The sequence below is a fragment of the Hylobates moloch genome, unplaced genomic scaffold, assembly GCF_009828535.3.
Source record: "Hylobates moloch isolate HMO894 unplaced genomic scaffold, HMol_V3 SCAFFOLD_1, whole genome shotgun sequence".
Lineage (NCBI taxonomy): Eukaryota > Metazoa > Chordata > Mammalia > Primates > Hylobatidae > Hylobates > Hylobates moloch.
Genome location: NW_026652276.1, coordinates 3,381,839 through 3,408,363, shown reverse-complemented (window position 1 = coordinate 3,408,363; position 26,525 = coordinate 3,381,839). Strand labels below are relative to the sequence as shown.

The window sequence follows — 26,525 nt, the reverse complement described above, 5'->3', positions numbered from 1 at the left end:
GTTTGTTCACGAATGCATTCATTTATTCAGCCACTGGCTGTCATCAGTTACGGAGCTGATTGCGGGCTTCATGGAAGGGATTTGGGGGAGCATTCATCTAAAACCACAGCACGCTGCGACGCTCAGCCCTGCAGTGGGCCCTCACCAGTCCCCGCGCCTCCGAATCCACCCTCCCGGGGCTGCTCGTGGCCAGTGGGGGTACCCGCGGGGATCAAGCCAGCCCGGCCGAGGCCCGGATCCCGCCCGCCGCGGCCCTCTGGGCCCCGCCCACATCTGGCAGAAGCCACGCCCCGTCCGCGGGGGTGGGGACGGCCCGCCCGACCGAAATTCCCAGGCTGCTGCCTCAGGCAACACGCTTTCCGACTCCTTGGCTGCTTATGTGAGGAAACCACAGCGCGGCCAGCATCCCGAGAGTCGCTTACTCGCGAAGTTCTCGCCGGACGAAGGGACCAGCCAGCACCTGGCTAGGCAGCGAGGCCGGAAGTGGAGGCGCGGCCCCTGCGCGGCCCCGGAAACCAGTGAGGCCGGCGCGCGCCCGCCGGAAGCCGCGACCCCGACGCGCCCCCTCACCCTCGGCGCCGGAAGTGGTCGCAGGCCGTTCTGCTTCCCGCTCAAGGGGCGCGCGCGGGCTCGGGGAGGCCGCGGAGGCCGAAGCATCCATGGCGGAGGGCGGCAGCCCAGACGGGAGGGCAGGGCCGGGCTCCGCAGGTAACGTGCGCGCGGCCGCTGGGCCGTGGGGCGTGTGGGGATGGCGGAGGGCTGGCTCCGGCGTCCCTGCCGAGGCCCTGCGTCCGCGTCCCGGGCTGGCCAGGTCCACGGGGCAGCCAGGGAGCCGCGCCCCGCAGGCCGGGGGTCGGGTTCAGCGCGGCTCGCAGTGCTGGGCGACCCCACCACGTACGCGCTGCCTGCTCCTCGGCCTCGAGTGCAGTCCCCGCGCTAGATTTTCTTTCCAGTGGAACTTGTTCGTAACTTCCTTCCCGTTAGCCGATGCAGATTTGATATGACCCAACCGCAAAAGTAGGACGTGGGCCACCTTCCAGCTCTGAGCGCACAGAAAGGGAAAGCCAGCCAGAGGGTAGCCCTAGGGAGGGCAGGCACTTTTCCACCATTCTGCCGCCTACGGCGTGTCCGGTGATACAGCGGGGCAGCCTTCCCACCCACCACAGACACAGACCAGGGACAACGGGGACGCCGTCTCCAGCGAGCTCGTCAGTGACACATGTCCAGGGGCCTTTGGCCCACCAGCAAAGGAGGCAGATAGAAAGGCTCTCACCCACCTTCCAAAATAACTATCCTACTTCGGGTCTCCACCTTGAAGTGTCCCTACCATGCAGATGTGAAGGAAGCGGTCAGGACGGGTTCCCGTTTCCTGGTGGTGTGGTGGGAGTTCCTTCTTGCCGAATTTCTGAGCTTGCCATTCGCGCCAATAGTTTCCTGTGTTCTGGGCTTTCTTTACATGCCTATATTTGTCTTTGGAGGGGTTCCTCTCCTTCTTAGTGATAAACCAATACATTTCTTAAAAATCTCAAAAGATTGACTTGGAGACTGGTGCAGATAGGCTTTTCCATTCATCCCTCCCTCTGCACCTCCTTCCAGTCATTTAACAGACTTGTATTGAAGACCTGCTGTTGGCTAGACCCAGCGGAGGATACTGCAATGACCAGAAGAACAAGCCAGACAAAGCATCTACCATCCTGGGCTTTGGTTGGCGTTGACTTTGACTTCAGAGACAGCCAGGACCTTAGGGTCTAGTATGTCATCTCATGTGAGAGTGAGAGACGGAATGATAGGTGTTCCGTGGGAAAAAGAGGACCAACAGCTACTTCCCAGTATAAAGAGGAGTCCTGGGGAATAAACACTGGCTTTGTCGGCTGCACAGGTCTCCTTTTTTTTTGAGACAGAGTTTCGCTCTTGTTGCCCAGGGTGGAGTGCAGTGGCGTGATCTCGGCCCACTGCAGCCTCCGCCTCCCGGGTTCAAGCGATTCTCCGGCCTCAGCCTCCCTAGTAGCTGGGATTACAGGTGCTGGCCATCATGCCCGGCTAATTTTTGTATTTTAGTAGAGACGGGGTTTCACCATATTGGCCAGGCTGATACCAAACTCTAGACCTCAGGTGATCTGCCCGCCTCTGCCTCCCAAAGTGCTGGGATTACAGGCGGCAGCCACCACACTCGGCTGAGGGCTCCTTTTTATATCCTCATGCACTGCTGTTTTGTTATTCACTGTGTTTCGGCCTCGGGTAGAGGGGCAACAGATTTTCAGTTGAAGCTTAAGTGCTATCCAGGGGCAGTTGTGTTGTCATTGGAGTAGTTGATCAGCAAAACACAAACTTGAAGTTGCTTTTGAATCTGGAGCTGGGGAAAGATTCTGAGTCTACTCTGAGCAGGGCCAGGAATGGATAGCACAAGAGGCCAGCAGGGGGGGCCCAGAAGAGGGCTCAGCAGAAGTCCTGTGGCCGCCATTTACCTGTTGGTTATTGCCCTACACCTGAATCTTTCCCACTCCGACTTTGAACTTTTTCACCCTATAGTAACCGCAACTGTGGAGTAATTACAGGGGAGGATAGTTACTGAAGGAAGACTGCGATGGTGGCTTAAAGAGCTGTTCATGCCGGCGTGTTGATCTGCGGCGGGTCTGCTTGTGGGGTCAGCATGAGCAACTCGATGGACTGTCAAACCCTGCAGAGCCCGGACACTTACTCACCACCCGCATTTTACCTGTGGTTGCGTCTCATGTACAGTAGTACTCAAAAGAGATTAATTTTAATATAAAAAACAATATCAGCATCTGGAAAGAGTCCCCTTAGGGAGCGGGTGCTTTATACCTGCCTGTCTGGTCTCACACTAGGACAGCATGGCAGAGCAGGGACTGGAATCCAAGCAGTCTGAGTTTTTGCTCTTTACTTACACATGAATCTGTGTAACTATTTTTACAAAACTCTTAAATCTTCAGGAGTTTATTTGGGTTATGATGTGAGGTGAATAACTCAATTACTTCCTAGTAAGTATCTAATAGTACAAATGCCATATGTTGAATACTCTTTTCCATTCTCGCTGATTGTGATGCCGGTTTATCACATTCAGGCATACCTTGGGGATAGTTTGTGTTCAGTTCCAGAACACTGTAATAAAGTGAATACTGCAGTAAACCAAGTCACATGAAATTTTTGGTTTCCCAGTGCATATATAAGTTATGTTTACATGATACTATGGTCTATTAAGAGTGTAGTAGGCCAGGCGCCATGGCTCACGGCTGTAATCCCAGCACTTTGGGAGGCCAAGGCAGGCGGATCACGAGGTCAGGAGATCGAGATCATCCTGGCTAACATGGTGAAACCCCTTCTCTACTAAAAATACACACACAAAAAATTAGCCGAGTGTGGTGGGCGCCTGTAGTCCCAGCTACTCGGGAGGCTGAGGCAGGAGAATGATGTGAACCCAGGAGGCGGATCTTGCAGTGAGCTGAGATCACGCCACTGCACTCCAGTCTGGGCCACAGACCATCTCAAAAACAAAAAAACGAGTACAATAATACCATTATGTCTAAAAATGTACACATTTTAATATAAAAATACTTTATTGCTGAAAAATGCTAACCATCATCTGAGCTCTCAGTGAGTCACAGTCTTTGCTGGTGGAGGGTCCTGCTCCAGTATTGATGGCTCCTGACTTATCGGGGGCTGTGGTAATTCTTAGATGACAATGAAGTTTGCCATATTGTCTGGCTCTTCCTTTGATGAGACTTCTCTGTAGCATGAGATGTTGTGTGATGGCATTTTACCCACAGTAGCGCTTCTTTAAAAATTGGAGTCAGTCCTCTCTAACCCTGCTGCTGCTTTATCAACTAAGTGTATGTGGCCTTCTAAATCCTTTGTTGTCGTTATGACAGTGTTCACAGCATCTTCACCAGGAGTGGATTTCATCTCAAGAAACTGCTTTCTTTGCTCATCCATTCAAGTTTGATCATGAGATTGCAGCAGTTCAGTCACATCTTCAGGCTGTAATTCTAGTTCTCTTGTGATTTCCACCACATCTGCAGTTACTTCCTCCATTTAAGTCTTGAGCCCCTCGAAGTCGTCCATGAGGGTTGGAATCAACTTCTTTCAAACTCCTTTTGATATTTTGACCTCCTCCCATGAATCACAAATGTTCTAAATGACATCTAGATTGGTGAATCCTTTCCAGAAGGCTTTCAGTTCATTTTTGCCTAGATCCATCAGAGGAACCACTACCTATGGCAGCAATACCCTGACAAAATGTATTAAATGATGATAACACGTGAAAGTCAGAATGACTCCTTGATCCATTGGCTGTGGAATGGCTGTGTTCGCAGGCATGAAAACAGCATGAATCTTGTACATCTCCATGAGAGCTCTTGGGTGACTAGGTGCATTGTCAGCGAGCAGTACTATTTTGAAAGGAATCTTCTGAGCAGTAGGTCTCAATAGTGGGCTGAAAATATTCACTAACCATGCTGTGAACAGATGTGCTGCCACCTGGGCTTTGTTGATCCATTTATAGTGCACAGGCAGGAGTTTTGGAATGGTGAATGAACATTGACTTCCACTTAAAGTCACCAGCTGCGTTAGCCCCTAACGAGAGTCAGCTTGTCCTTTAAAGCTTTGACGCTAGGCATTGACTTCTCCTCTCTAGCTATGAAAGTCCTAGATGGCATCCTTTTTTCCAATAGAAGGCTGTTTCTTCTACATTGAAAATCTGTTGTTTAGTATAGCCACCTTCATCAATTATCTTAGCTGTGTCTTCTGGATAATTTGCTGCAGTGTCCACATCAGCACTTGTTGCTTCACTTTGTACTTTTGTGTGATAGAGATGGCTTTAAACCTCGCAAACCAACTTCTGCTACCTTCACACTTTGCTTCTGCACCTTCCTCGGCTCTTTCAGGCTTCAGAGAATTGGAGAGAGTTAGGGCCCTGCTCTGGATTAGGCTTTGGCCTAAGGGAATGTTGTGACTGGTTTGATCGTATCTCCAGACTACTCAGATTTCCTCTATATCAGCAATAAGATTGTTCTGCTTTCTTATCAATTGTGTGTTTATAGCACTTTTGATTTCCCTCAAGCTCTTTTTCCTTTGCATTCACAACTTGGCTGTTTAGCACAAGAGGCCTATCTTTGAACCTTTCTCAGCTTTCCACATGCCTTTCTCATTAAAATTAATCATTTCCTGCTTTTAACTTAAAGTGAGAGATGTGTGACTGTTTCTTTAACTTGAACACGCAGAAGCCGTTGTAGGGTTATTAATTAGCCTAATTTCAATATTGTGTCTGGGGAACAGGGAGGCCTGAGGAGAGAGTGGGAGCAGCTGGTTGGTGGAGCAGTCAGAACACAGACCACGTTGATGGATTAAGTTCATTGTCTCATATGGCATAGTTTGTGGCACCCCAAAACAATTACAGTAGTAACATCACAAATCACTCATCACCGTAACAGATAAAATAATAATGAAAAAGTTTGAAATATTGCAAGAATTACCAGATTGTGACCCAGAAGACACAAAATAGATACATCCTGTTGGACAAATAGCTCCAAAAGACTTGCTCAGCACGGGGTTGCCACAAACCTTCAATTTGTAAAAAAACACAACTACCTGTGAAGCTTGATAAGGTGAAATGCAGTGAAATGAAGGCTGCCTGTATTAAGTTGTTTATACTGAGATCTTTCTGGGCAGCTGATGGTTTGATTTTCTTTTTTATTCTGATGAGTGTTCTGTTACCTAGTAAGGTAGGTCTTTTCTCTGTACACTTACTAAAAACCAAAAAAGTTCTTCTCCCTTATATTTTAAAATAAACTTTAGAATATTTTTTGTGACATCTGATAACAAAACCCCAGAGAAGTGGTTCACACTTTATTTAAAATTCCTTGAATGTTGAATGTTTTAATCCAAGTACTTGGTGTTTTTTCTGCTTATTCTGTTCTTTTGTGTTGTCTTTGAGTTTTATAGTCTTCATTAAATGGGCTGGATTTATATTTACGTACATGTATTTTTAACCTTCGTTTTTACTGAGGTGGGACTTCTCTATGGTCAAGTGCGCCTGTCTGAGGAGTTTCTTAGGCAGGCCTCCCTGTGGCCATTGCCCGGGCAGCGTGGTAGGTAGTCACCTGTGTAGCAGATAGCAGCATTTGCTCAGCCGTTGGATTTTGCCGTATGTCTTTTTTGTAGTGAAGGAGATGACTATATTCTCCTTCATAGTTTCCCAGTATTAAGATATTCCCAAATGCCAGTACTAAGATATTTGCTAGATTCTTTGATACAATATTGATTCAATCTGCTGATATTTTCTTTCTTTCTTTTTTTTTTTTTGAGACCGAGTCTCACTCTGTCGCCAGGCTCTGGAGTGCAGTGGCACAATCTTGGCTTACTGCAACATCTGCCTCCGGGTTCAAGCAATTCTCCTGCCTCAGCCTCCCGAGTAGCTGGGGGTACAGGTGCGCGGCACCACGCCAAGCTAATTTTTTGTATTTTCAGTAGAGATGGGGTTTCACCATGTTGGCCAGGATGGTTTTGATCTCTTGACCTCGTGATCTGCCCGTCTCGGCCTCTCAAAATTCTGGGATTACAGGTGTGAGCCACCTCGCCCGGCTCAATCTGCTGATATTTTCTTTAGGATCTTGCATCCGTATTCTTCAGGTTTGACTTATCAGTGGATTCTTTGACACAATATTGATTCAATCTGCTGATATTTTCTTCAGGATCTTGCTTCTTTATTCTTCGGTAGGTTTGGCTTATAGTTCCTGGGCCCCATCAACTTTTAAAAAATTATTCTTGTCAGCGTTGGTGTCAGGAGTGTGCTAGTTTAATAAGGGAAGGTTTCTACTGTTCTCTGTGATTTATTTCTTTTGTTTTTACAGACAGGGTCTTGCTGTGTTGCCCAGGCTGGTCTTGAACTCCTGGCCTCAAGTGATCCTCCTGCCTCAGCCTCCTGAGTAGCTGGGATTATAGGCGTGCCACCATGCCCAGCTTGTGATTTATTTCTTGAGTGTTTGAAGGTGCCCCGTGGCTGGGAGAGGGGAGGCTCGCGGCAGATGGCACCTCCTTTCGGTTAGTCTTGGCAGGGCCTCCCTGAGCTAACAGGAGCCCCTCTCTTCAGTGCAGGTCGTAATCTGAAGGAGTGGCTGAGGGAGCAATTTTGTGATCATCCGCTGGAGCACTGTGAGGACACGAGGCTCCATGATGCAGCCTACGTCGGGGACCTCCAGACCCTCAGGAGCCTGTTGCAAGAGGAGAGCTACCGGAGGTGAGCGGCGCTGCCCGGGGCTGGTGCGGGTACTCAGGCACTGAAGGTCTGCATGAAGCTGAGCCCCACAGTCCGTGTGCACATGAAGACCTTGATGTTGGGAGGAATGTGTTCCAGCTTTAGAGGACGGGGATAAAGGAGACTGAGGCAGCATGGTCAGAGTTGTAGGAGACAGCCAGACAGTGTGGGCAGGGAGACCTGAGTTCAGGTCCTGCTCTGCCATTGACCTTAGTGTTTTCTGGCAACTTCTGGCCTTCTGTGGGCCTCAGCCTCCTGATGTCACTCCTGAAGGTACCACTGTTTCCCTCTTCAGTGGCGGCCCCGCCCCATCTTGCGTTTCTCGTGGCTCTTGATTGCAGGCACTTCTGTACATTCACTCTGCGTCACCACCTTCCCTAGTGCCCTTTCCTCTAGCTTCTCAGGCCCTCAGTCATCTCTCCCCGGGACCTGGGCCTCAGCCTTAGGCCCGTTTACCTCATCAGCCTTCTCCTTTCTGTTCCCCTCATCAGTGGTCCCCTGTCCTGGCCTTGCCAAACTCTGCCTGTCCCCGCAAAATGGCTCCAGCCCTTCCTTCACAGCAAGTGATGCTTGCCCTTCCCTCTCCCTGCTCAGGACGCCTGGGGGAGCACAGTCTGCCTGCACTGTGGAGTGTTCTCTGATTGTTCTGCGGGTCTAAGGTTGCAGTCCCAGCTAGAGTTTAAACTCAGCGGCAGCCAGGAACTATCCATGCTGCTGTTGTGTTTCCGCTTTCCCTTCAGGACCCAAATGCCAGTGCGGTGGTAGCAGCAATGCCTACGTGTTCGTGCTGAGCCTAATGCCACAACTTTTCTTTGCATAGTTCCCAAGAAAAGGATTTCTAATAGTACAGGAATGTATTTCTTCATTTCCTTCTAGTGTCTTAGCAGTATTTCATCAGAACAGATATCAGTATTTAAAAGAAAAATACCAGAAAGGACTGTCATAGGAAGACAGATGGATTACGCACAGATATTTAAAGTGGGTGACTCAAGCCCAAAGAAAACCTTAATTCAACTTGCAGATGTAACAGAATGAAATAGAGTTTGGTGACGTCTCAGCCCGTCTTTCCATGTAGTATTTCCCAGCACTGTTTCTCCTCCTCCTTTTACTCAGGCTCAGGGCATCTCTGGTTCTTTACATTTTCCCATTGCTATTTACTTCTTTGGTGATGAGTTCCTGGAGTGCTCCTCGACTTTCCTGGGCAGTCAGAGCCTAGGCGCAGCTGGCGGAGGAGCCCCGAGGGCTGGCTTGGGAGCTGCTTCCGCTGCATGTTCCTGGGCCCTGGTTTGGTGCTCTGGGCCCCTGAGCTTTGTTCTTAGTGACACTGGGAGCTCGCTGTGAACCCGTTGCGGTTGCTGCCTTGCTGGGTCGGTGGGTGGGGCAGGTAGTTGCAGTCCGATTGTGACATCTGCCGAGAGCTGAGTCTGGACAGGTTCCTCTGCCGCTCTGGGCCAGGGGTGTAGCCCCCATGCCACCTTAGTGATTCCTTCAGGCCATCATTTGTGCAGTGTTAGAGGTTGGGGGCCTACATAGGCACCGTGAGGATGCTGAGGCCTAGAGAGGCCCAGCCTCAAGCCTTCACAGATGGTAACTGGGGAAGAGCAGCCTAGGGGCTCTTACCCAGACTCCCGGGCGAGTGCGCTGTTTATTCGGCACTGCCTCCCAGGCAGACCCTTCCCACCTTTGTAGAGGAAGGCACTTCGGACGGCAGTCAGGAAGTCTAAGAACTAGAGATCTTAGTTTTGGTGCTGATCATTCTGCAGGTGCCTTGAGTTTCCTGTCTCTGGAATGGGGCTCGTAATGCCTGCCCTGCCATGCCCAGGTCCCGCAGGGGAAAGGTGTGAGAGCATTTTAGAAGGCAGAGCTCAGGTGGAGGCGTTATTAACCAGAGGGGGACCGTGTCCATGCTGCCAGGGTGAGGGGGGCAGTGCAGCCCGTCCCTGTCCTGCGGCTGCCTCTCATGAGCCCCCTTGTGTTCCTCCTGCAGCCGCATCAATGAGAAGTCTGTCTGGTGCTGTGGCTGGCTCCCCTGCACACCGTTGCGAATCGCGGCCACTGCAGGCCATGGGAACTGTGTGGACTTCCTCATCCGGAAGGGGGCCGAGGTGGATCTGGTGGACGTAAAAGGACAGACGGCCCTGTATGTGGCTGTGGTGAACGGGCACCTAGAGAGTACCCAGATCCTTCTCGAAGCTGGCGCAGACCCCAACGGAAGCCGGCACCATCGCAGCACCCCCGTCTACCATGCCTCTCGTGTGGGCCGGGCCGACATCCTGAAGGCCCTCATCAGGCCAGTACTGCGGAGCTCGCCTGGCTCCTGCAGCCACTTTATTTTTCTTCTCTGTATTTGCAGTTTTTCTGTCTTTAGAATTCGGCTCTTTAGATGACTCGTCTGTTTTGCTGGCCTTTGTAAAGAGCTGCCTCTTGGCTTTATCAGGTCTCTTTGTTTTTCGGCTTACCTGTTCCTTTACATCTACTTTTATCTTTTTCTAATTTTTAGTTTTTTTTCCCTTTTGAGTTGATTGCTTATTCATTTTTTCTCAAGAATGCAAACTTGCAACGTTAATTTACCTTTTACTGCAGTTTTGACCATCCTCTCTAAGCTTTTTCGTTATTATTTAAATAGCTCTAATTGAAGTGGATTTCCTCTTTGTTCTTAGAGTTATGGAAGATAAGGTTTTAATAATGCTTTTTGTTGTGTTATGCTCAGATAATATGGACCATATAGTTTTCATTTTGGGGATTCTTTGAAGTAAAAAAATTATTATTATTATTATTTTTGTTTAGTTTTTGAGATGGGGTCTTACTTTGTTGCCCAGGCTTGAGTGCTGTGGTGTGATCATAGCTCACTGCAGCCTCAAACTCCTGGGCTCAAGTGACCCTCCTGCCTTAGCTTCCTTAGTAGCTGACACTACAGGGGTGCACCACAATGCTGGCTTCTTCTTATTTTTTAATGTCAGACTACATTGTTGTGAATGCTTGAAACAAATACATGACCATGGGTGTTTTGTTTACATATTATACTTTGTTAGGTTAGCGCTCTCTCTCTCTCTTTTTTTTTTTTTTTTACATTTTGTCATTTGATCTGCCAGAAATTTAAAGAATTCTGTTAGTCTCTGATCACGTTTGTGATTTTGCCATTTTTTCCCCTTGTACTTTGAATAGGTTTTGCTTTGAAAATTTTGATGCTGATTGAGCTCATAAAAGTTCCTGCTTACGTATTATGCTCTATCAAAACAAGAGTACTATTAGTTTTATTTAACACCCACTTACATGGCATTATGTAATATTTAGTTTTAATCTTAGGGAGTTTCAGTAGTTCTTTTGTGCTTGTGTAGAACTATTTGTCTAGGAGTTTTTGCTTTTTAATACAGTGAACATTATTGCTATAGCTGATGTTAGAGTCTGTTTCTGTTATCTTTCTGTTTTGTAACTATTTCCATTTGATATCTTTTCTTCTTACATGTTTTTTTTTTTTTTTTTGCTTTCCTCTTCCATTATACTAGGTTTACAGTCTTATTTTATTTTATTTTATTTTTTTGAGACAGAGTCTTGCTGTGTTGCCCAGGCTGGAGTGCAGTGGTGCGATCTTGGCTCACTGTAACCTCTGCCTCCTGGGTTCAAGCAGTTCTCCTTCCTCAGCCTCCTGAGTAGCTGGGACTACAGGTGCCTGCCACCATGGCCGGCTAATTTTTGTTTTTTTGGTAGAGATGGGGTTTCACTGTGTCAGCCAGGATGGTCTCGATCTTCTGACCTTGTGATCCACCCGCCTCAGCCTCCCAAAGTGCTGGTATTACAGGCGTGAGCCACAGCGCCTGGCCTACAGTCTTATTTTAATCATATTAATGGTTGCCTTTTTTTTTTCTTTTTGAACCAGATTGTTTTTATTTTTCATCTTTCTAGTGACTTCTTTCCAGCAAAGATGCTTTTTTTTCCCTCTCTTACTCTGGAGACCAAATTGCTCTGCGTTTGGACGGGGTGCAGTTTAAGTAGCTGGTTCTCAGGGGAATTTTTCTGTATTGAAAAGGATTAGGTAAGGGTTCTGTTGTTACAGGCTGCAGCCAGGGTGGCTCTGATGAGCAGGGACCTGGGATTCCCTTTACCCAGCACAGAATATGGTCTTTAAATTAGGTACTGAGAATATGTTTTTCCTGTTGAAGGGTTTTATAAATTAAATAGCTACACAATTGGCTTTTGGGAGGATAAAGAAATGAGAGTGGTAAGGTTGTTATGTTAGAGGGTGATAAAGCTGCGGGGCTTTTTCCCTCTTTTTAAGGATTTCTAACCTGATTAAGCCACCTCAGTCCCATGTCTTTGCACCTTGGAGAATGTAAGCTATTAATTTGGAAATGCTTTTGAGTAGGGTCAATCAGTGAAATTCCATGTTGGTTCCAGAAATCCCTTTGGGTATTTCAGTCAATTCATGATGCACAACTGCTTTGAGTTACCTACAGGCTGCCCGAGAAGTGCATATACCGATGCCCTTCTTTTTTTTTTTTTTTTTTTTTTTTTCGAGATGGAGTCTCACCCTGTCGTCCAGGCTGGAGTGCAGTGGCGCTATCTCGGCTCACTGCAATCTCTGCCTCCAGGGTTCACACCATTCTCCTGCCTCAGCCTCCCAAGTAGCTAGGACTACAGGCATCCGCCACCATGCTTGGCTAATTTTTTGTATTTTTAGTTGAGACAGGGTTTCACCATGTTAGCCAGGATGGTCTTGATCTCCTGACCTTGTGATCCGCCCACCTCGGCTTCCCAAAGTGCTGGGATTACGGGCGTGAGCCACCGCGCCTGGCCATAGATGCCCTTCTTGTGAAAACGTTACTAAGACATCTTACTCCCTCACTGGAGCACAGGACATTACTTTTACAAGGTGGTACCAAGAACAGATATTATTCTATTAAAAAGTTTTCTATATTCTAAATTCCAAGATAATTGACTTTTGGATAGTAGAGTGATATGGTTAAGTTACAGAACAGTGATGTTATCTGGAAATAACTTAGCTTCTGCCTTCCCTGTGCCAGTTCCCCTTTAGGGCTCTCATCTTTCACTGTTGCAATTTTCTGTCCCTCTGTAAGTCACCTCCATTTTGTTATTTGTAAATTCCCTTGATATGTATTGCTCATATTTTAGAAAAAAGGTACAGAGTGGTATTTCTGTATGTGCAAAAGTTAAATTGATTTATTGAGTTCTCCCAGTGGTTCCTTGCCAGTGATATTAAAAGCAATAGAGGAATTTGGAAAATATTCAGGATTAAAATTAACTGGATCTCATCCAGTATATTTTTATGAGTGGATGAAGGGCTATCTTTCCCACAGCTCAGCTAATACCAGATTGTCATATTGCCCAAAATTACAAACGTTTTGGAAGATTTTCCCTAAGAATAAGCAGAAAAAACCCTCACTGCTTGAGATCTAGTTTTCCTTTGCTTAATTGGTTGGGTGTATGAAATGAAATATCAATTTCTTGTTGGCTCTGTGTGTTTTAGAATGCTTCCCCTGTCACTCCTAGAATGTCTTGGAGAGTGGTGATGTTTGTGTTTGTAGTGGAAGTTCATTGTCACGTGAGCGTGTTGGTTGGAGAGAGAGTGATGTTTGTGTTTGTAGTGGAAGCTTCATTGTCATGTGAGCGTGTTGGTCCATGTGCTCGTCCTCAGGCCTGTGCTGCCTGAAAGCAGCAGTTTTGGTTCCAAGGGAACATTTCTCTGGACACTCAGGATGGTGCTGAGGAGACGGTTAGAAAGCGTGGTTGCTGGCCTTACCTGTTGGCGAGCGCTGTGATTGCGGCACGGAAGGTGACGCAGTTCTGTCCTCCCTGCACCCTGCGTGTTCTCGTCCCGTCATCGCTGCTCCCCACATATTGCCCTTTCCTATTACAAATGAAATACTTTGGTGGTGACGAATCTTGTGAGACATTGCGGGACTGTGTGGGCTGACGAAAAGCTCAAGAAAACAGGTGCCGACTCTCATGTTGACTCAGATTAGAGTCATGTCATGCGTTTTGGGCAGGAATCGGGAAGGGAGGTTGTGTTCGCATTCCCCTCCTGTCAGGCTGCATGTGATCGCAGTGTGTCCATTACTGCCGATACTCACTTCCGTTATTTGATTAAGGTGGTGCCTGCCATGTTTCGCTCCCGTAAAGCTATTCCTTTTCTCTCTGTAAGTAGTATTTTGAGGAGAGGTGCTTTACAACAATGTATATGTCCTGTTCATCTCAGATTTTTAATTTGTTCATTTATTTATTTGTTAGTGTAGACTCATGGTTTCTGATATTATCCAATGAGTTATAATTCATTATGATTGTTACTTGTTTTGATATTCGTATTGTCTCAGTTTGGCTACTGATAGCTGCTTCAAGCCATCTCTGTCCTTTTGACATGTCCTTAATCATTCTGTGAGCAGCTCCTCACTTTGTCCTGTAACAAGATATTCTCGGCTCATCTTGCACTTTGACTGCCTCAGTCCTGGAATAAGTCATTTCTCCAAGGAGTCCTGGTTTCTTTTAGTGAAGAATGGTGTGCAGAAACCTACATTTGGACACTAGGAATGCCTGTTGCTTTTGGGGTATCACTGTTTTCATATCCTCCTATTGGACCAATTTAAGGTTGTATGTACATTCCACATCTCTGTTTATATTTCTTTATATACATTGACAGGAGTTCACCTGGCTACCTTTAATCCAGGCTCACACCACAAGGTTCATCCTAGTTTTCTTCCTTTCTGCATTTATTATTCTCCTTTCACCAGTGAGAAACCCGGTTCCCCTGCCCTCCACATACTGCCTGTGTTGTCCGTGTTGTCCCCTGTGTGGCACCAGCCAGCCTCCTTTTGCTGCCTCTTCCCATACATGGCTCGTGACCTGTTTGGGCTCTCACCTCTCATGCCAGGTGGCCTTCTCACCTCGTCAGGACTCTGACTCTGAGCCAGGGCCCCCTCATTGACTGATCCCTGTTCAGAGTAAAAATGATTGGTAGTTTGCACTTGGCCTGGAAGAACCCTAAACGTCTGATAGAGAGCCATATATTTGGTCATCTCTGAGTACAGTGACAAGGGCAAATAAAGTAAATGGAGTCATTTAGAGATTGGCTTTGGTGGAGAATGAGGCTTCTAAGTCAGGTGGCTCCTGCACCTGCCCTATGTGAGATTTGTTTCCTCCCATCTGGCTGTCACTGGGGATTAGGAGGGGCAGCCTAGGGGTTACCTCACTCATGGCTGTGTGCGTACCCACGTGGAGAGCTGTGTGACGCTGCCCTGCTGACAAGCTGTGCGTCCTGGCCTAGGTAGGGCCTTCCAGGTGAACGTAATGCTGGGAATGGTCTGTGCTGATCATGGGAGTCTGGATGTTTAGTGTGTCCGAAAGGAAAGATGTCCTAGTGGGCAGCGCATCATAGCGCCAGCTGGATACCTGATTGAGTTCATGTGTTTCTTTTTGCTTTCAATTTTTTTTTTTGAGATGGAGTCTCGCTCTGTCGCCCAGGCTAGAGAAGTGGCATGATCTCGGCTTACTGCAGCCTCTGTACCCTGGGTTCAAGCGATTCTCCTGCTTCAGTCTCCTGAGTAGCTGAGATTACAGGTGCCCGCCACCATGCTCAGCTAATTTTTGTATTTTTAGTAGAGACGGGGGTTTGCCACGTTGGTCAGGCTGGTCTCGAACTCCTGATCTCCAGTGATCTGCCTGCTTCGGCCTCCCAAAGTGCTGGGATTACAGACATGAGCCACTACATCCCGCTGCTTTCAGTTTTTGAGGATTGCTTTTTACTTAATTTTGTTTTACAACATAAAAAATTTACGTGGTTCCGAAGTCAAATTATAAAACAACGTATAAATTTTTTTTTTTTTTGAGACAGTCTTGCTCTATTGCCCAGGCTGTGGTGCAGTGGCACAATCTTGGCTCCCTGCAGCCTCCACCTCCTGAGTTCAAGTGATTCTCATGCCTCAGCCTCCCAAGTAGCTGGGACTACAGGTGTATGCTATGATGCTCAGCTCACTTTTTTTTTTTTTTTTTTTTTGTATTTTTATTAGAGACTGGGTTTTGCCATGTTGGCCAGGCTGATCTTGAACTCCTGGCCTCAAGTGATCTGCCTGCCTTGGCCTCCTGAAGCATTAGGATTACAGGCATGAGCCACCGCGCTTGGCCAAGGTATAAATTTTTGGAAATCTAGCTTGTATCCTTGTCTCCTTGATCCTGTTCTCTCCCTCCCCAGTAGATAACCATTTAAAAAGTTCCATGGTTTACCATAAGCACACTGCTGCCTCCTCCCCCATAGAAACAGTAGTGGACTGTACACTTTCACTGTGCTGCTTTCCCTCCCTCTTCCTGTGCTCGGAGGCTGTTCCGGAGCAGTGTACAGCGACCCTCTCACTCCTTTTCAGAGCTGCACAGGGCGGTGTTGTGCAGATGAGCTGCAGTTCATTCAGCCAGTCCCCTGTTAGTGGACACCTGGGTGGTTTACTGTCTCCAGCTGTTATGGATAGTGCTGTAATGAATTGCCTTGTGCATACATCTTTCCATACATAGATGTATTTTGGAAATAGATCCCGAGCAGTGTGATTGATTGGTCAAAGGGTAAATGCATATGTAATTTTGCTAGCGATTGACAGATTGCCCCCTCCACGGGGGGAAAGTTCACTTTTCATTTCTCAAACAATGAATGAGATTTCCTGTTTCCTAAAAGGCTGGTCAATAAATTTTTGGATTTTTCCCAATCTGATAGGTGAGAAGTGATATCTCAGAATAGTTTTAATTTGCATTTCTGTTCCGAGTGAGGCTGAGCGTCTTTTCATGTGGCTAAGAGCCATTTGTAGCTGTCCATCTCTCTATTTTTTTTTTTTTTTTTGAGATGAAGTCTCGCTCTGTTGCTCAGGCTGGAGTGCAGCACCATCTCAGCTCACTGCAACCTGCGCCTCCCAGGTTGAAGCAATTCTCCTGCCTCAGCCTCCCGAGTAGCTGGGATGACAGGCACACCCACACCCGGCTAATTTTTGTATTTTTAGTAGAGACGGGGTTTCGTCATGTTGGCCAGGCTGGTCTTGAACTCCTGGCCTCAGATGATCCGCCCGCCTTGGCCTCCTAAAGTGCTGGGATTACAGGCATGAGCCACCACGCCCCGCCCCATCTCTCTAATTTTTCTGTAGGGCTATTGATCTTTTTCTTTTAGAAGCTCTTTATATGTTAAGCGTATTAACCCTTTGTAACATTTTTCCCCAATTTTTCATTGCTTGTTTTACTTTTGCTTATGTTGTTTTGTCATGCTTATGCTATGCAAGAGTTTTTCTTTTAAAAATTTTCATGTTAAAAACATTTTATTTGTGGATTTTGTGTCAGAATTAGGCAAATTTTACTTAGAGGTTTTTTCTAGTTTTTGCATGGTTTCATATTTTATGTTTTAAGTTATGGTCAGTTTGGAATTTATTCTGGCATATGCTATGGTGAATGGATATACTTTTACCTTTTTCCATATGGATGTTCAGTTACCCCAAAAAACACTTAGTAAAACATCTACACTCTCCCTTGTTTGAGATGCTGCCTTTATCATATATGAAATTTCTATATGCAATTTGGCCCATTTCGAGATTTTCTGTAAAGTTCCATCATTCTGTCAATTTTGTTCACATACCAATACCACAGTTTTATTTTTAGCCTTCATAATAAACTTCACTTATGGTGTGGATGCCTCCCACCACCCCCTTCTTGCTTGACTTTTTCATCTTCTTTGATCTTACAGATGAACTTCATATATCAACTAATGTAGCTCAAGGGATGCTATTTTTATTTATTTATGTTTGTGATCAACTATTACATTACTAGAACTATTTAGTTCTAGTAATGACATTTTCATTTATAAAATAAATTTTGGGAGAATTATATTCTTGATGTTGAGTCCTAATCAGTACTGTGGTATGTCTTTCCATTCTCTTAGGTCTGCTTTTGTTGACTTTAAGTAGTAGTTTATCATTTTCGTTATGCACATTTTGGACATTTATTGTTAAGTTTATGCTTAGATGTGTCATTGTAAAATTTATTTTGCTATCATAAATGGAATTTTCCCTTCTACTTTTTATATGAAGCCTATTGGTTTGACAACCTGCTACTTCAAAAAGTTCTTCATTTCTTGTTAGTTGTTTTTTCCATATTATTTAGGGCTTTTCAGACACATTGTATCCTCTGAAAATAGGAAATTTTTACCTCTTATTTTCCAACTTTATGCATTTAATTTCTTTCTCTTGCCTGATTGCACAGGGTACCTTTAACACCAGTGTTCAATAGGAGGCTGGAAAGCAGGAGTCTGTCTTGCTCCAGCTTTGGCCAGAATGCATCTAGCCTTTCCCTGTTAAATGAGATGCTGACTTCTGGCCTGAGGGAGTATGTTTTATCATGTTAAAGAAAAGCCATCACTTTCTGTTTTATTGAGCATTTTTAAACATGCATAGCTCTTGAGTTTTGTCATATGCCCACCTTTTTTTTTTTTCTGCATCTGCAGAGATACTCAGAGGATTTTCCCCTCAGCCTCATTTTACAATGGATTCTATTAATAGAGTTTCTAATATTGGAGTTACCTGTGCATTCTTGGGATAACTCCCATGAGGTCATGGTATATTGCTTTCTTAATATACTTAAGGATTCTCTTCGGCTAAAATTTTATTGAAGATTTAAAAGTTGATACTCCTAAGTGAAATTAGCTGGTAGTTTTTCTTATGCTTTGGCCCTTGTCGGGTTTTGGGGTTATTGTGCCAGTTTCATCAGATGAATTTGTAAGGCTCTCTTCTTTTTCTTTGCTCTGAAATAGTTTAAATAGCCTTGGGATTATTGGACCTTCAAAGGTTTGAAGGACTTCCTTAGGATTTTTTCTATGTGCGGGGATTCCAAGTTCTTTCCTGCTACCTTATGTTGCTGGACGTAATGAAGCTATCTGATCTGTGGAGTCTCCTATAGCGCCTGGTGTCACTGAATCAAGGCCTTCTGCTCAGGGTGGCTGTGGGATCTGTGGGATCTGTGGGCTGTGGTCAGTCCCCTGCACGGTCTGACTTTCCCTTTCTTCCCTGCAGGTACGGGGCTGATGTTGACGTCAACCACCACCTGACTCCTGATGTCCAGCCCCGATTCTCCCGGCGGCTCACCTCCTTGGTGGTCTGCCCCTTGTACATCAGCGCAGCCTACCACAACCTTCAGTGCTTCCGGCTGCTCCTCCTGGCTGGAGCGAACCCCGACTTCAACTGCAATGGTCCTGTCAACACACAGGGATTCTACAGGGGCTCCCCTGGGTGCGTCATGGATGCTGTTCTGCGTCACGGCTGTGAGGCAGCCTTCGTGAGCCTGCTGGTAGAATTTGGGGCCAACCTGAATCTAGTGAAGTGGGAATCGCTGGGCCCAGAGTCGAGAGGAAGAAGAAAGGTGGACCCTGAGGCCTTGCAGGTCTTTAAAGAGGCCAGAAGTAAGTGGCTTGAGTTCAGCTCTGACTTGTGGGCTGGGTTGATTGAATGAATCAAGATGTAGCAATAAACAAAAAACAAAAACCTCCAACTGAGCACTTGGCCAAAATCTTCAGTTAGCACTTGCGGTTTTCCAGGTGGTTGTTCAGATTGATCTTCTCTTTTTAAATTCCTGAATTCCAAGAATTGATACCAGGGAATCTCTAAAAGTACATGTGTGTTGTCTGAACTCCTAGAATTATGCTCTCTCTCTTTTTTTTTTTTTTTTTTGAGACAGGGTCTTGCTCTGTCACCCAGGCTGGAGTGCAGTGGCGCAATCATGGCTCCCTGTAGCCATGACCTCCTGGGCTCATGGGATCCTCCCATCCCAGCCTCCGAAGTAGCTGGGACTGTAGGCGCACACCATGCCCAGCTAATTTTTGTGTTTTTTGTAGATAGGAGGTTTTGCTGTGTTGCCCAGGCTTGTGTTGAACTCCTGGGCTCAAGTGATCTGCCCGCCTCAGCCTCCCAAACTGCTGGGATTACAGGCACGAGCCACTGCCCCGGCCTGCAATTATATTCTCTTTATCCTTTTGCTCTGACCTGTGGCCCCAGATTCTTATAGACCTGACTTCTTTTATGCCTGGTTTTTAAATGAGCCCTTAAAACAAATTGCAAGCGGGGCTTTCTAGGGTTCCTTACTCTCCTTTCTTCAATTGCACTCAAGTATCGCTACTTTGGATTGTGTGATAAGCCTAAGTTTTGTAACAATGAAGTTCCTAGTCTGCTTATTTATGAAGAAAGATTTTGTTAATGATGAATGCATCAATAGCACTAGAGATTGGAATTGATCCGTAGCTTGGTCTTGTTATCCGAGGCTCTCTGGGATTCAGACACTGACCTCATGTGTTGTCTTTAACCTCCTGCCCACATGTCACCCCCTCCCACCGCTCCCAGTCTGGGTCTTGAGACATCCAGGTTGATGACCTCTTCCTTCTCCCTGCCTCTCAAAGGACTTTCAGTTCATTGTGTTTCTGTTACTGGACTTCCTTAAACCAGTTCATTAAAGCATGCTCCTGTGTAGCCTTCCCACAAATAGTTAATGAATGGTCAGCTGGGAACTATAGTGATAGAAGAAGCAGCTTGCGTTCAGGACTGTTCCACTCCTCAGCTTCCTCGCTAATCGAGACAGAACTTGGCTGCGCTCTTTTCATTGGGGGCAAAGTCGTCAGCCTGTGCCCCTCAAGCACTGCTCGGCCTGTGTTCCCCAGGCACTGGTGGAGCTTCAGGGATTGACTAAGGGAAGAGGCTGACAGAGGCTGGGTGTCCGCGGCCCGCACCTGCTGGAGCCTTCAGTGGTCCACTCTGATTTCTTTCTCTAGTGCATTAAACATGGTCGAGTTGTGACCCAGGGAGCAGATGCCCTGGGTTAACGAGGCTGGAAAGGTTTCGCTCCTTCCTCCGACGGAAGGAGCAGATAATAAGACCTTCCTCCCTGGGGCCTGCTCTCCTCATCCATCAGGAAAAGCCATCACTTTGTGTTTTACTGAGCATTTTGAAGTTGGTAGTGAGCATTTGTGCACTTCTGGCTGCCAGTCCCAGCTGCCTTTTCTCTCTAGAACTGGGATAGAATGAACCTTCCTCTATCCCTCTCTTTCTTCCTACGACCTCCAGGTGTTCCCAGAACCTTGCTGTGTCTGTGCCGTGTGGCTGTGAGAAGAGCTCTTGGCAAATACCGGCTTCATCTGATTCCTTCGCTGCCTCTGCCAGACCCCATAAAGAAGTTTCTACTTCATGAGTAGACTTCAAGCGCTGCGGTTGATTCCAGCGAGGGAGAAGGCGATCTGCAGAGAGGTGGACACCGAGCCCTGAGTGCTGTGCTGCTGGTGGTCTCCTGATGGCTGTTGCTGCAGAAGATGTCCTCGTGGACTGTCACTGCTCCGCAGGTGCCTGGGCCGCTGAACAGTCTTTGGGTCATTGTAACTGAGAGGCTCATACTAAAGTTATTATTGTTTTTCCCAAGTTCTCTGTTCTGGATTTTCAGTTGCATATTAATGTAACGGGCCATGGAATAGGTACATGCAGGGGTGAGGTTGGAGGCCTACTCATTTCCCTGTAGGGAAGACTCCTAGCACTTCTGGAACTGTGCTTCTCTTTATTTTTCTACTTCTCAATTTGATGGTTCGATTAAAGCCTTCTAGTATCTCAATGAAAAGGGAGTTTTGTAAGCAAAATAGAGGACAGAAATGCAGTTCATGAACTTGCTGGTTTGTTTTCCCTGCTCCTGGGGTGACACATGCACTTGTCATACACGCTCCTTCCTTGCCACTTCAGTATTCTGTCTTTGCGGTGGAGGTCTCATAGTGAGTGTCTTCACTCAAGGGTGGTTTCCTGGCTGCACGGCACCTGTTCCGATACCTACTGTGCCTCTCATCAGGTGTCACGATTTTTCTGCCACTTCACCTTAGGGAGCTTCCAGTGATTGATTTTAGGAGGCCCACACCAAACTCCCCAGGAAATGACTGCCTTCCTTGGGACCAAGGACCGTTCCAACAGCATTCACTGCCAGTTCTGATAGGCGAGGAAAATGCCCGAGGCGCTGTCTTCTATCCCCCACACATACCAGAAAGTGAAAAATGCGGTGAGTCCTCTGGGTGGTTCTGAGCCTCCAGGTGCATGCTGTCCAGTGGACAGAACATCTGGCGGTTGGTTGATTGCTCTCTTTTGTCTTGGTCGCTGCTTCTAGAATCTACGCAAGGGGATAGCAGTGAGGTCAGAAGTCTTTCCCGGGAGAGAGATGGCCGGGGTTATCATTGCTGATAGCTTTGGCTGCGTAGGTGGGGCTTCCCCTCACCCAGGGCTGCACAGCCAGGTGGGCTGGTGGCTGCAGCCTCAGAGCCCTCCCAAGTTGCTGCTGTTGCCAGTGAATCACATTTCGTCATTTGAAGCCCATGATGACCATTGTGTGGATCCATGGTGATTCTAGACTTCAGATATATTTAGGAAGGAGCAGATTTCAAGTCTGTGTTTAGATTTTCTGTAATAAGAGAAATCCAATTTGTAAAAATTGAACAATGAATATCGTTTTATTTACTTAGTAGCATCACTGTGCGTCTTAGTAGGCAGGTAGTGCCTGGCCATTATTGCGTTCTACAGCCAGAGGATAGAATTCTATACCCCCAACCCCCTGTGTCACAAATGGGCTCTGTGTGGGTCACCCCAGCTGACCCGTGTATGTGCAGATGCAGTTCCGAAGGGAAGAACAGTCCTCGGGTGATTCAGAGGGGAAAATGCAATCCGGGAGGTGTTTCCTCAGCCGAGGTGACACTGTTAGAAGCTGTGATGGTTGTGTAAATGTGGGCTGTGTGCTGTTCCCGAGGGGAGCTTGGGATTGGGTCCTGCTGAAGCCAGGAGGGTCTTCCCAAGTTAGGAGAGGAACCGCAGGTGGTGAGCAGCTGGGGAGGGCCAGGACAGCCGGGGCCGGGTGCTGCAGGGGCTTTAGCCCGGGAGAGGGGGTAGGCGTGTTCTTTGTGGTTCCAAAGTGGGACTAGGACAAAAATGGGGGTGTGGCTGGGGCAGGAGCTATAGGGAGTTAAGGAATGATGATATGGAAGTTGGAGCCACCACAATGGACTGGGCCTTGTCACTGGAGGTCGTAGGCAGTGGCTCATCACCCTGGTAGGGCTGATAGGGGCCTTCAGGGAGGCTGGTTAGCTCCCTGCACTCTGGCTCTTTACTGGCTTACTGTGTAGCTCCTCCCACCTTGAGCCTCTTCTTCCTGCCACCCTTTGGGCTCAGTGTAGGAGAGGAGGGTGGCTTTTTTTGAGGTGAGCCATGTGGTAGACACATGACATGCTCTGCTTCTGCTCTACTGAGTACTTTCTGCAGGGGCCTGTTAAGGACGAGGCCTCCCCAGCCCTTCCGGTGCAGGAGGTGGCTCAGTTCTTGGACCTTTTGGGAAGCGGCACCTGGGAATGCTGCCTTGTGGGAGTTCCATGCATGAGTGCGCTGGTGTGACCTTCGGGCTGCACAGAGGCAAGGACCCAGATGTGGCAGCGTGGGCGTCATGCTCCTTTGCACAGCCCAGGGCCTGTTTCGGAGGGACCAGGTCACTGCCCTGGTCTCTCTAGGAGGAATGGACTGAATGGACCCTTGCAGAGAAGCCTCACCCAGACCTGGCTAGGGAATGATGTGTCTGGGGAGAGAATGAGCTGGAGGAGGGGGCCTCTCACGGCCCATCCCTGGCCTGTGGCTTGTCCTGGCTGGCCTGCAGGTGTCTAGGGTCTCAGCTTTTCATTTGCAGAGGACATGTTCAACTTCCTCTCTGTTCAAGCCAGCCTTTGCCAATTTTCTCAGAATCCAAACAATTTGGAGGTTTGGTGTCTTGTTTCATAGCTGCCAAATATGAATCTGAAAACAGGGTGGGTAGCTAAGGTCATTCTTCCTGGGTTTTAGTGACACTCCCTTCACTAAAGCTCCCTTTTTCTTCCATTGGCAAGGACAGGATACAGAATAGGAAAGAGTAGCACTTTCCACCTAAGCACTTTAGGAAATCACCTTCCTAAGCTCTGGGGTGCCCAAGTCCCACGGTGCAGGGAAACATGGTCCTCAGTGAGGCTGCTGCCTGGCTGGCCCGGAGTCCTCGCTAGGAGGGGGGCTCGATGGGCCAGGGGGAAGGAGCCTGAAGGTTGTCCCTGGTTGCATCCCAGAAGCATCTGACTGTCACCACTGCTAGGGCAGCTGCTGGCCGTGGAACAGTCCTGGGCCCTGGGCCTTGGCTGCTGTCAACAGATGGGCTGGGCTGGGCCGTGGTGGGGTGGGGGACAACGTTGATACCTCTGAGAATTCAGCTTTGCAGTACCGGGTGAGGGGTTTTAGATAAACCCATCAATATCACCCACATTCTGTGACTCTGCATCACTCGCGCTATTTATTTATTTATTTATTTATTTATATTCTGCCTTGTTCCAGAGAAGTGTTTAAGGCAACAATGCTTGTTTTTTTGGTGTTTTCTTTTGACATTTGAAAATTTAGTTAAAATGTACTTGTTAAACAGGTAATTTTAAAGAGAAGGAACAATTGTTTTTAGTAAGTTTTCTTTTTCCTTTTTCAATGAATTGACTCTTCAAATGAGAAGTTCTTGAGAGAAAGAGAGGAGGATACAGCGGACAGAGGACCGAGCCAAGGAAGAGCCTTCCTGAGAGAGACGCTTGGCCTGTGCTTTGCTGCCATCCGTGCGGCCTTGGCCAAGTCCCTATTCACAGAGGCGGCTCCACTTGAGACAGGGACAAGGCTTCCTGCTGTGCCTTTCCGGCAGGGTTTTGTGGGGTCACGGGGGAAGCAATGTGTTATGCAAGCAGTCTCCATGTGCGTGTAAACTGCTGTCCTGGTGACTTGTCCCTCTTAGTGAAAACGCATTTGAGGTAGTGACAGGGCTGGATGAACCTGTGACCCTGGGAGATCCGGGCTGGACTGTGGACCCCGATGGGCCAGAGTCCTTGTGGCCCACAGCATAGCACTGGGGACAGAGCGCTCTATGCAGGTGAGGTGTATGAGAACAACATGGTAAATAATTGATGAAGTCACATTTGTTTAACTTAAAGGATTGTTTTTTATTCTGAAGTTATTTTCTTCCTTATTTGGATGATAAAATTTCCTTTTATGTAATGAAGGTAAAAGTAGAGGGCAATATTTTTGCTTTTTGAAATGCTCTTGGTTGCAAAACAAAATGTTGGTTGCTGTTTGTCAGCCCCAGAATTTCTTCTTAAGTTCGCCGGTCTCTGAATTCCCAAAGTCAGGGAACCACAGTCTAGCTGTGGTGAGTGTTTACGTATTGGTGAGAAATTCCTCTTGGGTTCTTAAACAGCCTGTACACTGGCAGACAGCACTGCAGCATTGTCACTGCTCATGGCCAAGAACGAGTTTGGAGATCGCTGCGTGCGGTTTTAGGAAGTGCAAACACCCGTGGTGATGGGCCTCTGGCCATCCCTGGATCCGTGGAACACACTCACAGGAAGCTGGTGTGGCCTTCTCGGTGAGGACTGCCCCTTGACCTGGGTCCTGGGAGCCTGTGGCGCCCCTGTATGTTGATGATGACACTAGTGTGGGTCTTCTGGCTCTGGGGTTACAGCTTCTGCCTCCTCACCTGGCTGTCTGTACTCGGCAAGCAGGCCTGGCCTCCAGGGGCCTGGATCCCCGCCTGCTGGGATTGGCCTCCTGGAAGTACCTGTTTGGGCCATGTGACCTCCTTTCTCACTTACGCCTCACTCCCCTCCTTCCGCTCCAAACCCGAATCTCTCAGTGTGGAATGAAACAGTTTAGATGCGTACATGATGCACGTTGGTGGGATTCACATCCCAGGAGAATTCCATGGAGAGGAATGTGCAGATTTTGAAGTGCACAGTGATGTATGGAATAAATACTATAAATTCTTGGCAGACAGTGGGATGGAGAAGTGAGTGGGGGCAGGAGGGGGATTTCTGTTGCCTTGACATGTCATTGCTCAGTGCCTGGAATGCAGGCGAATCTCTCTTTTTTATGTTGCTTTGATTTCAAGATCTCTTAGATATACTAGGTAGTGTATGAATGTGCATAAATCCAGTTTGAGAATGGTGTTTATGAAGAAGCTGTTTCGTGTGTACAGTTGCTGCTGTAATTTAGCTGGCAGTGCCCTGCCCTGCCCTGCAGTGTCTGCACAGCTCCCACTGCTTCTCTTTGCTGTTGGGCATGTGAGGCATGACTTGGAGGGGGCCTGGTGCCTGGGGACCTGCTGAAGAGAATGCTCACCACCAGCCCTCTGTTTCCCTTCCTGCTTTGGTAATCAACACGTGTTTGCGTGCAGTGGCCGGGACCATGACTGTTTCTGCCCTTGTGCCTAGTTAAGAGCCTTCAAAAGCATAATGAACATTTTTGATATGCTATTGTAATTTTAATAAATGCTTTATTTCCCTCTAATTGCCCCCAAATGCCTTAATTTTGTGGACTGTTTATTTCAACAGGTGGAAGTTTTGGTTGTGTGAAATCTTGGTATGCGCATTTCAAGAACAAGGGAGTTCTTTTTTCTTTCTTCTTTCTATGGAACGTTTTAAGTGATTGGATAGAAAGAAGGACTCTGAAGCAGGAGTTTTCACCTCCTCTGAGGGAACTTGGGGCTCCAGGGACATACCCCAAATGTTGCCCAGGTTGAAACTCCCTGACAGCCTGTTTTACTTAGTGGCTCGTGGTTTCCAGTCTGAGAGAGTTGTGCCCCTAAATGTGTTTGAAACCTGTGGCTTTCAAGCAAGGTGCCATTGTCCCCACAGTGTTCCGTGGGGTGGGGGGTGATGGAGATTGTGGGCAAGCCTGTTGTTTTTGGCCCCCTGTTGTTACATGGGACCTGTTTTGATGGTGGGAGGGTGAGATGTGAAGATTTGGGATGAACTTGGAATGAATGAACTAAATAAAGACATGCATCCATCTGTCAGCGACTCCTTGTGTGTTCTGCTTCTTCATTTCTTGTCCCGGAACCTCTGCCACCTCTCCTACTCTCCTGCAAAGAAGGCTTTTTATCATGAGCAGTCTCAGTCTCTCTTTGCCTCGAAAGTAGCTGGATTTATGTGGCAGAGATTGCTAGTTTCCATTCACCATCCACCCTCTCCATCTGCGATAATACAACTCACAGTTTTTAGCTGGACACTTGGATTCCCAGAATAAAGGCTTCATTTCCCAGCCTCCTGTACAGTTAGATGTGGCTGTTTACCATTGCTTCCTCCTGAAATCCCATTGATATGACAGGGAATTCTTTTTTAAAAAGCATAAGGCCACTGGGATGATTAAAAATAGCAACAAAATTGGGAAGCTCTCCAGAAAAT

General features: G+C 47.3%; 1 protein-coding gene across 2 annotated transcripts; it reads left to right on the top strand.

Moving 5' to 3' along the window:
• Window positions 1-550: 550 nt before the first annotated feature.
• Window positions 551-26,141, top strand: ASB1 (ankyrin repeat and SOCS box containing 1). 2 transcript variants are annotated; one of them, XM_032762295.2, is made up of 5 exons: window positions 559-708; window positions 7,111-7,252; window positions 9,258-9,560; window positions 18,313-18,698; window positions 20,350-26,141. In XM_032762295.2, exons 1-5 carry the CDS (start codon window positions 660-662, stop codon window positions 20,475-20,477), a joined length of 1,008 nt encoding a protein of 335 aa, XP_032618186.1. In that variant the 5' UTR covers window positions 559-659; the 3' UTR covers window positions 20,478-26,141. The 2 variants fall into 2 exon arrangements, with proteins under 2 accessions (XP_032609078.1, XP_032618186.1); XM_032753187.2 differs by lacking the exon at window positions 9,258-9,560 and having other exon boundaries at window positions 551-708.
• Window positions 26,142-26,525: the final 384 nt, after the last annotated feature.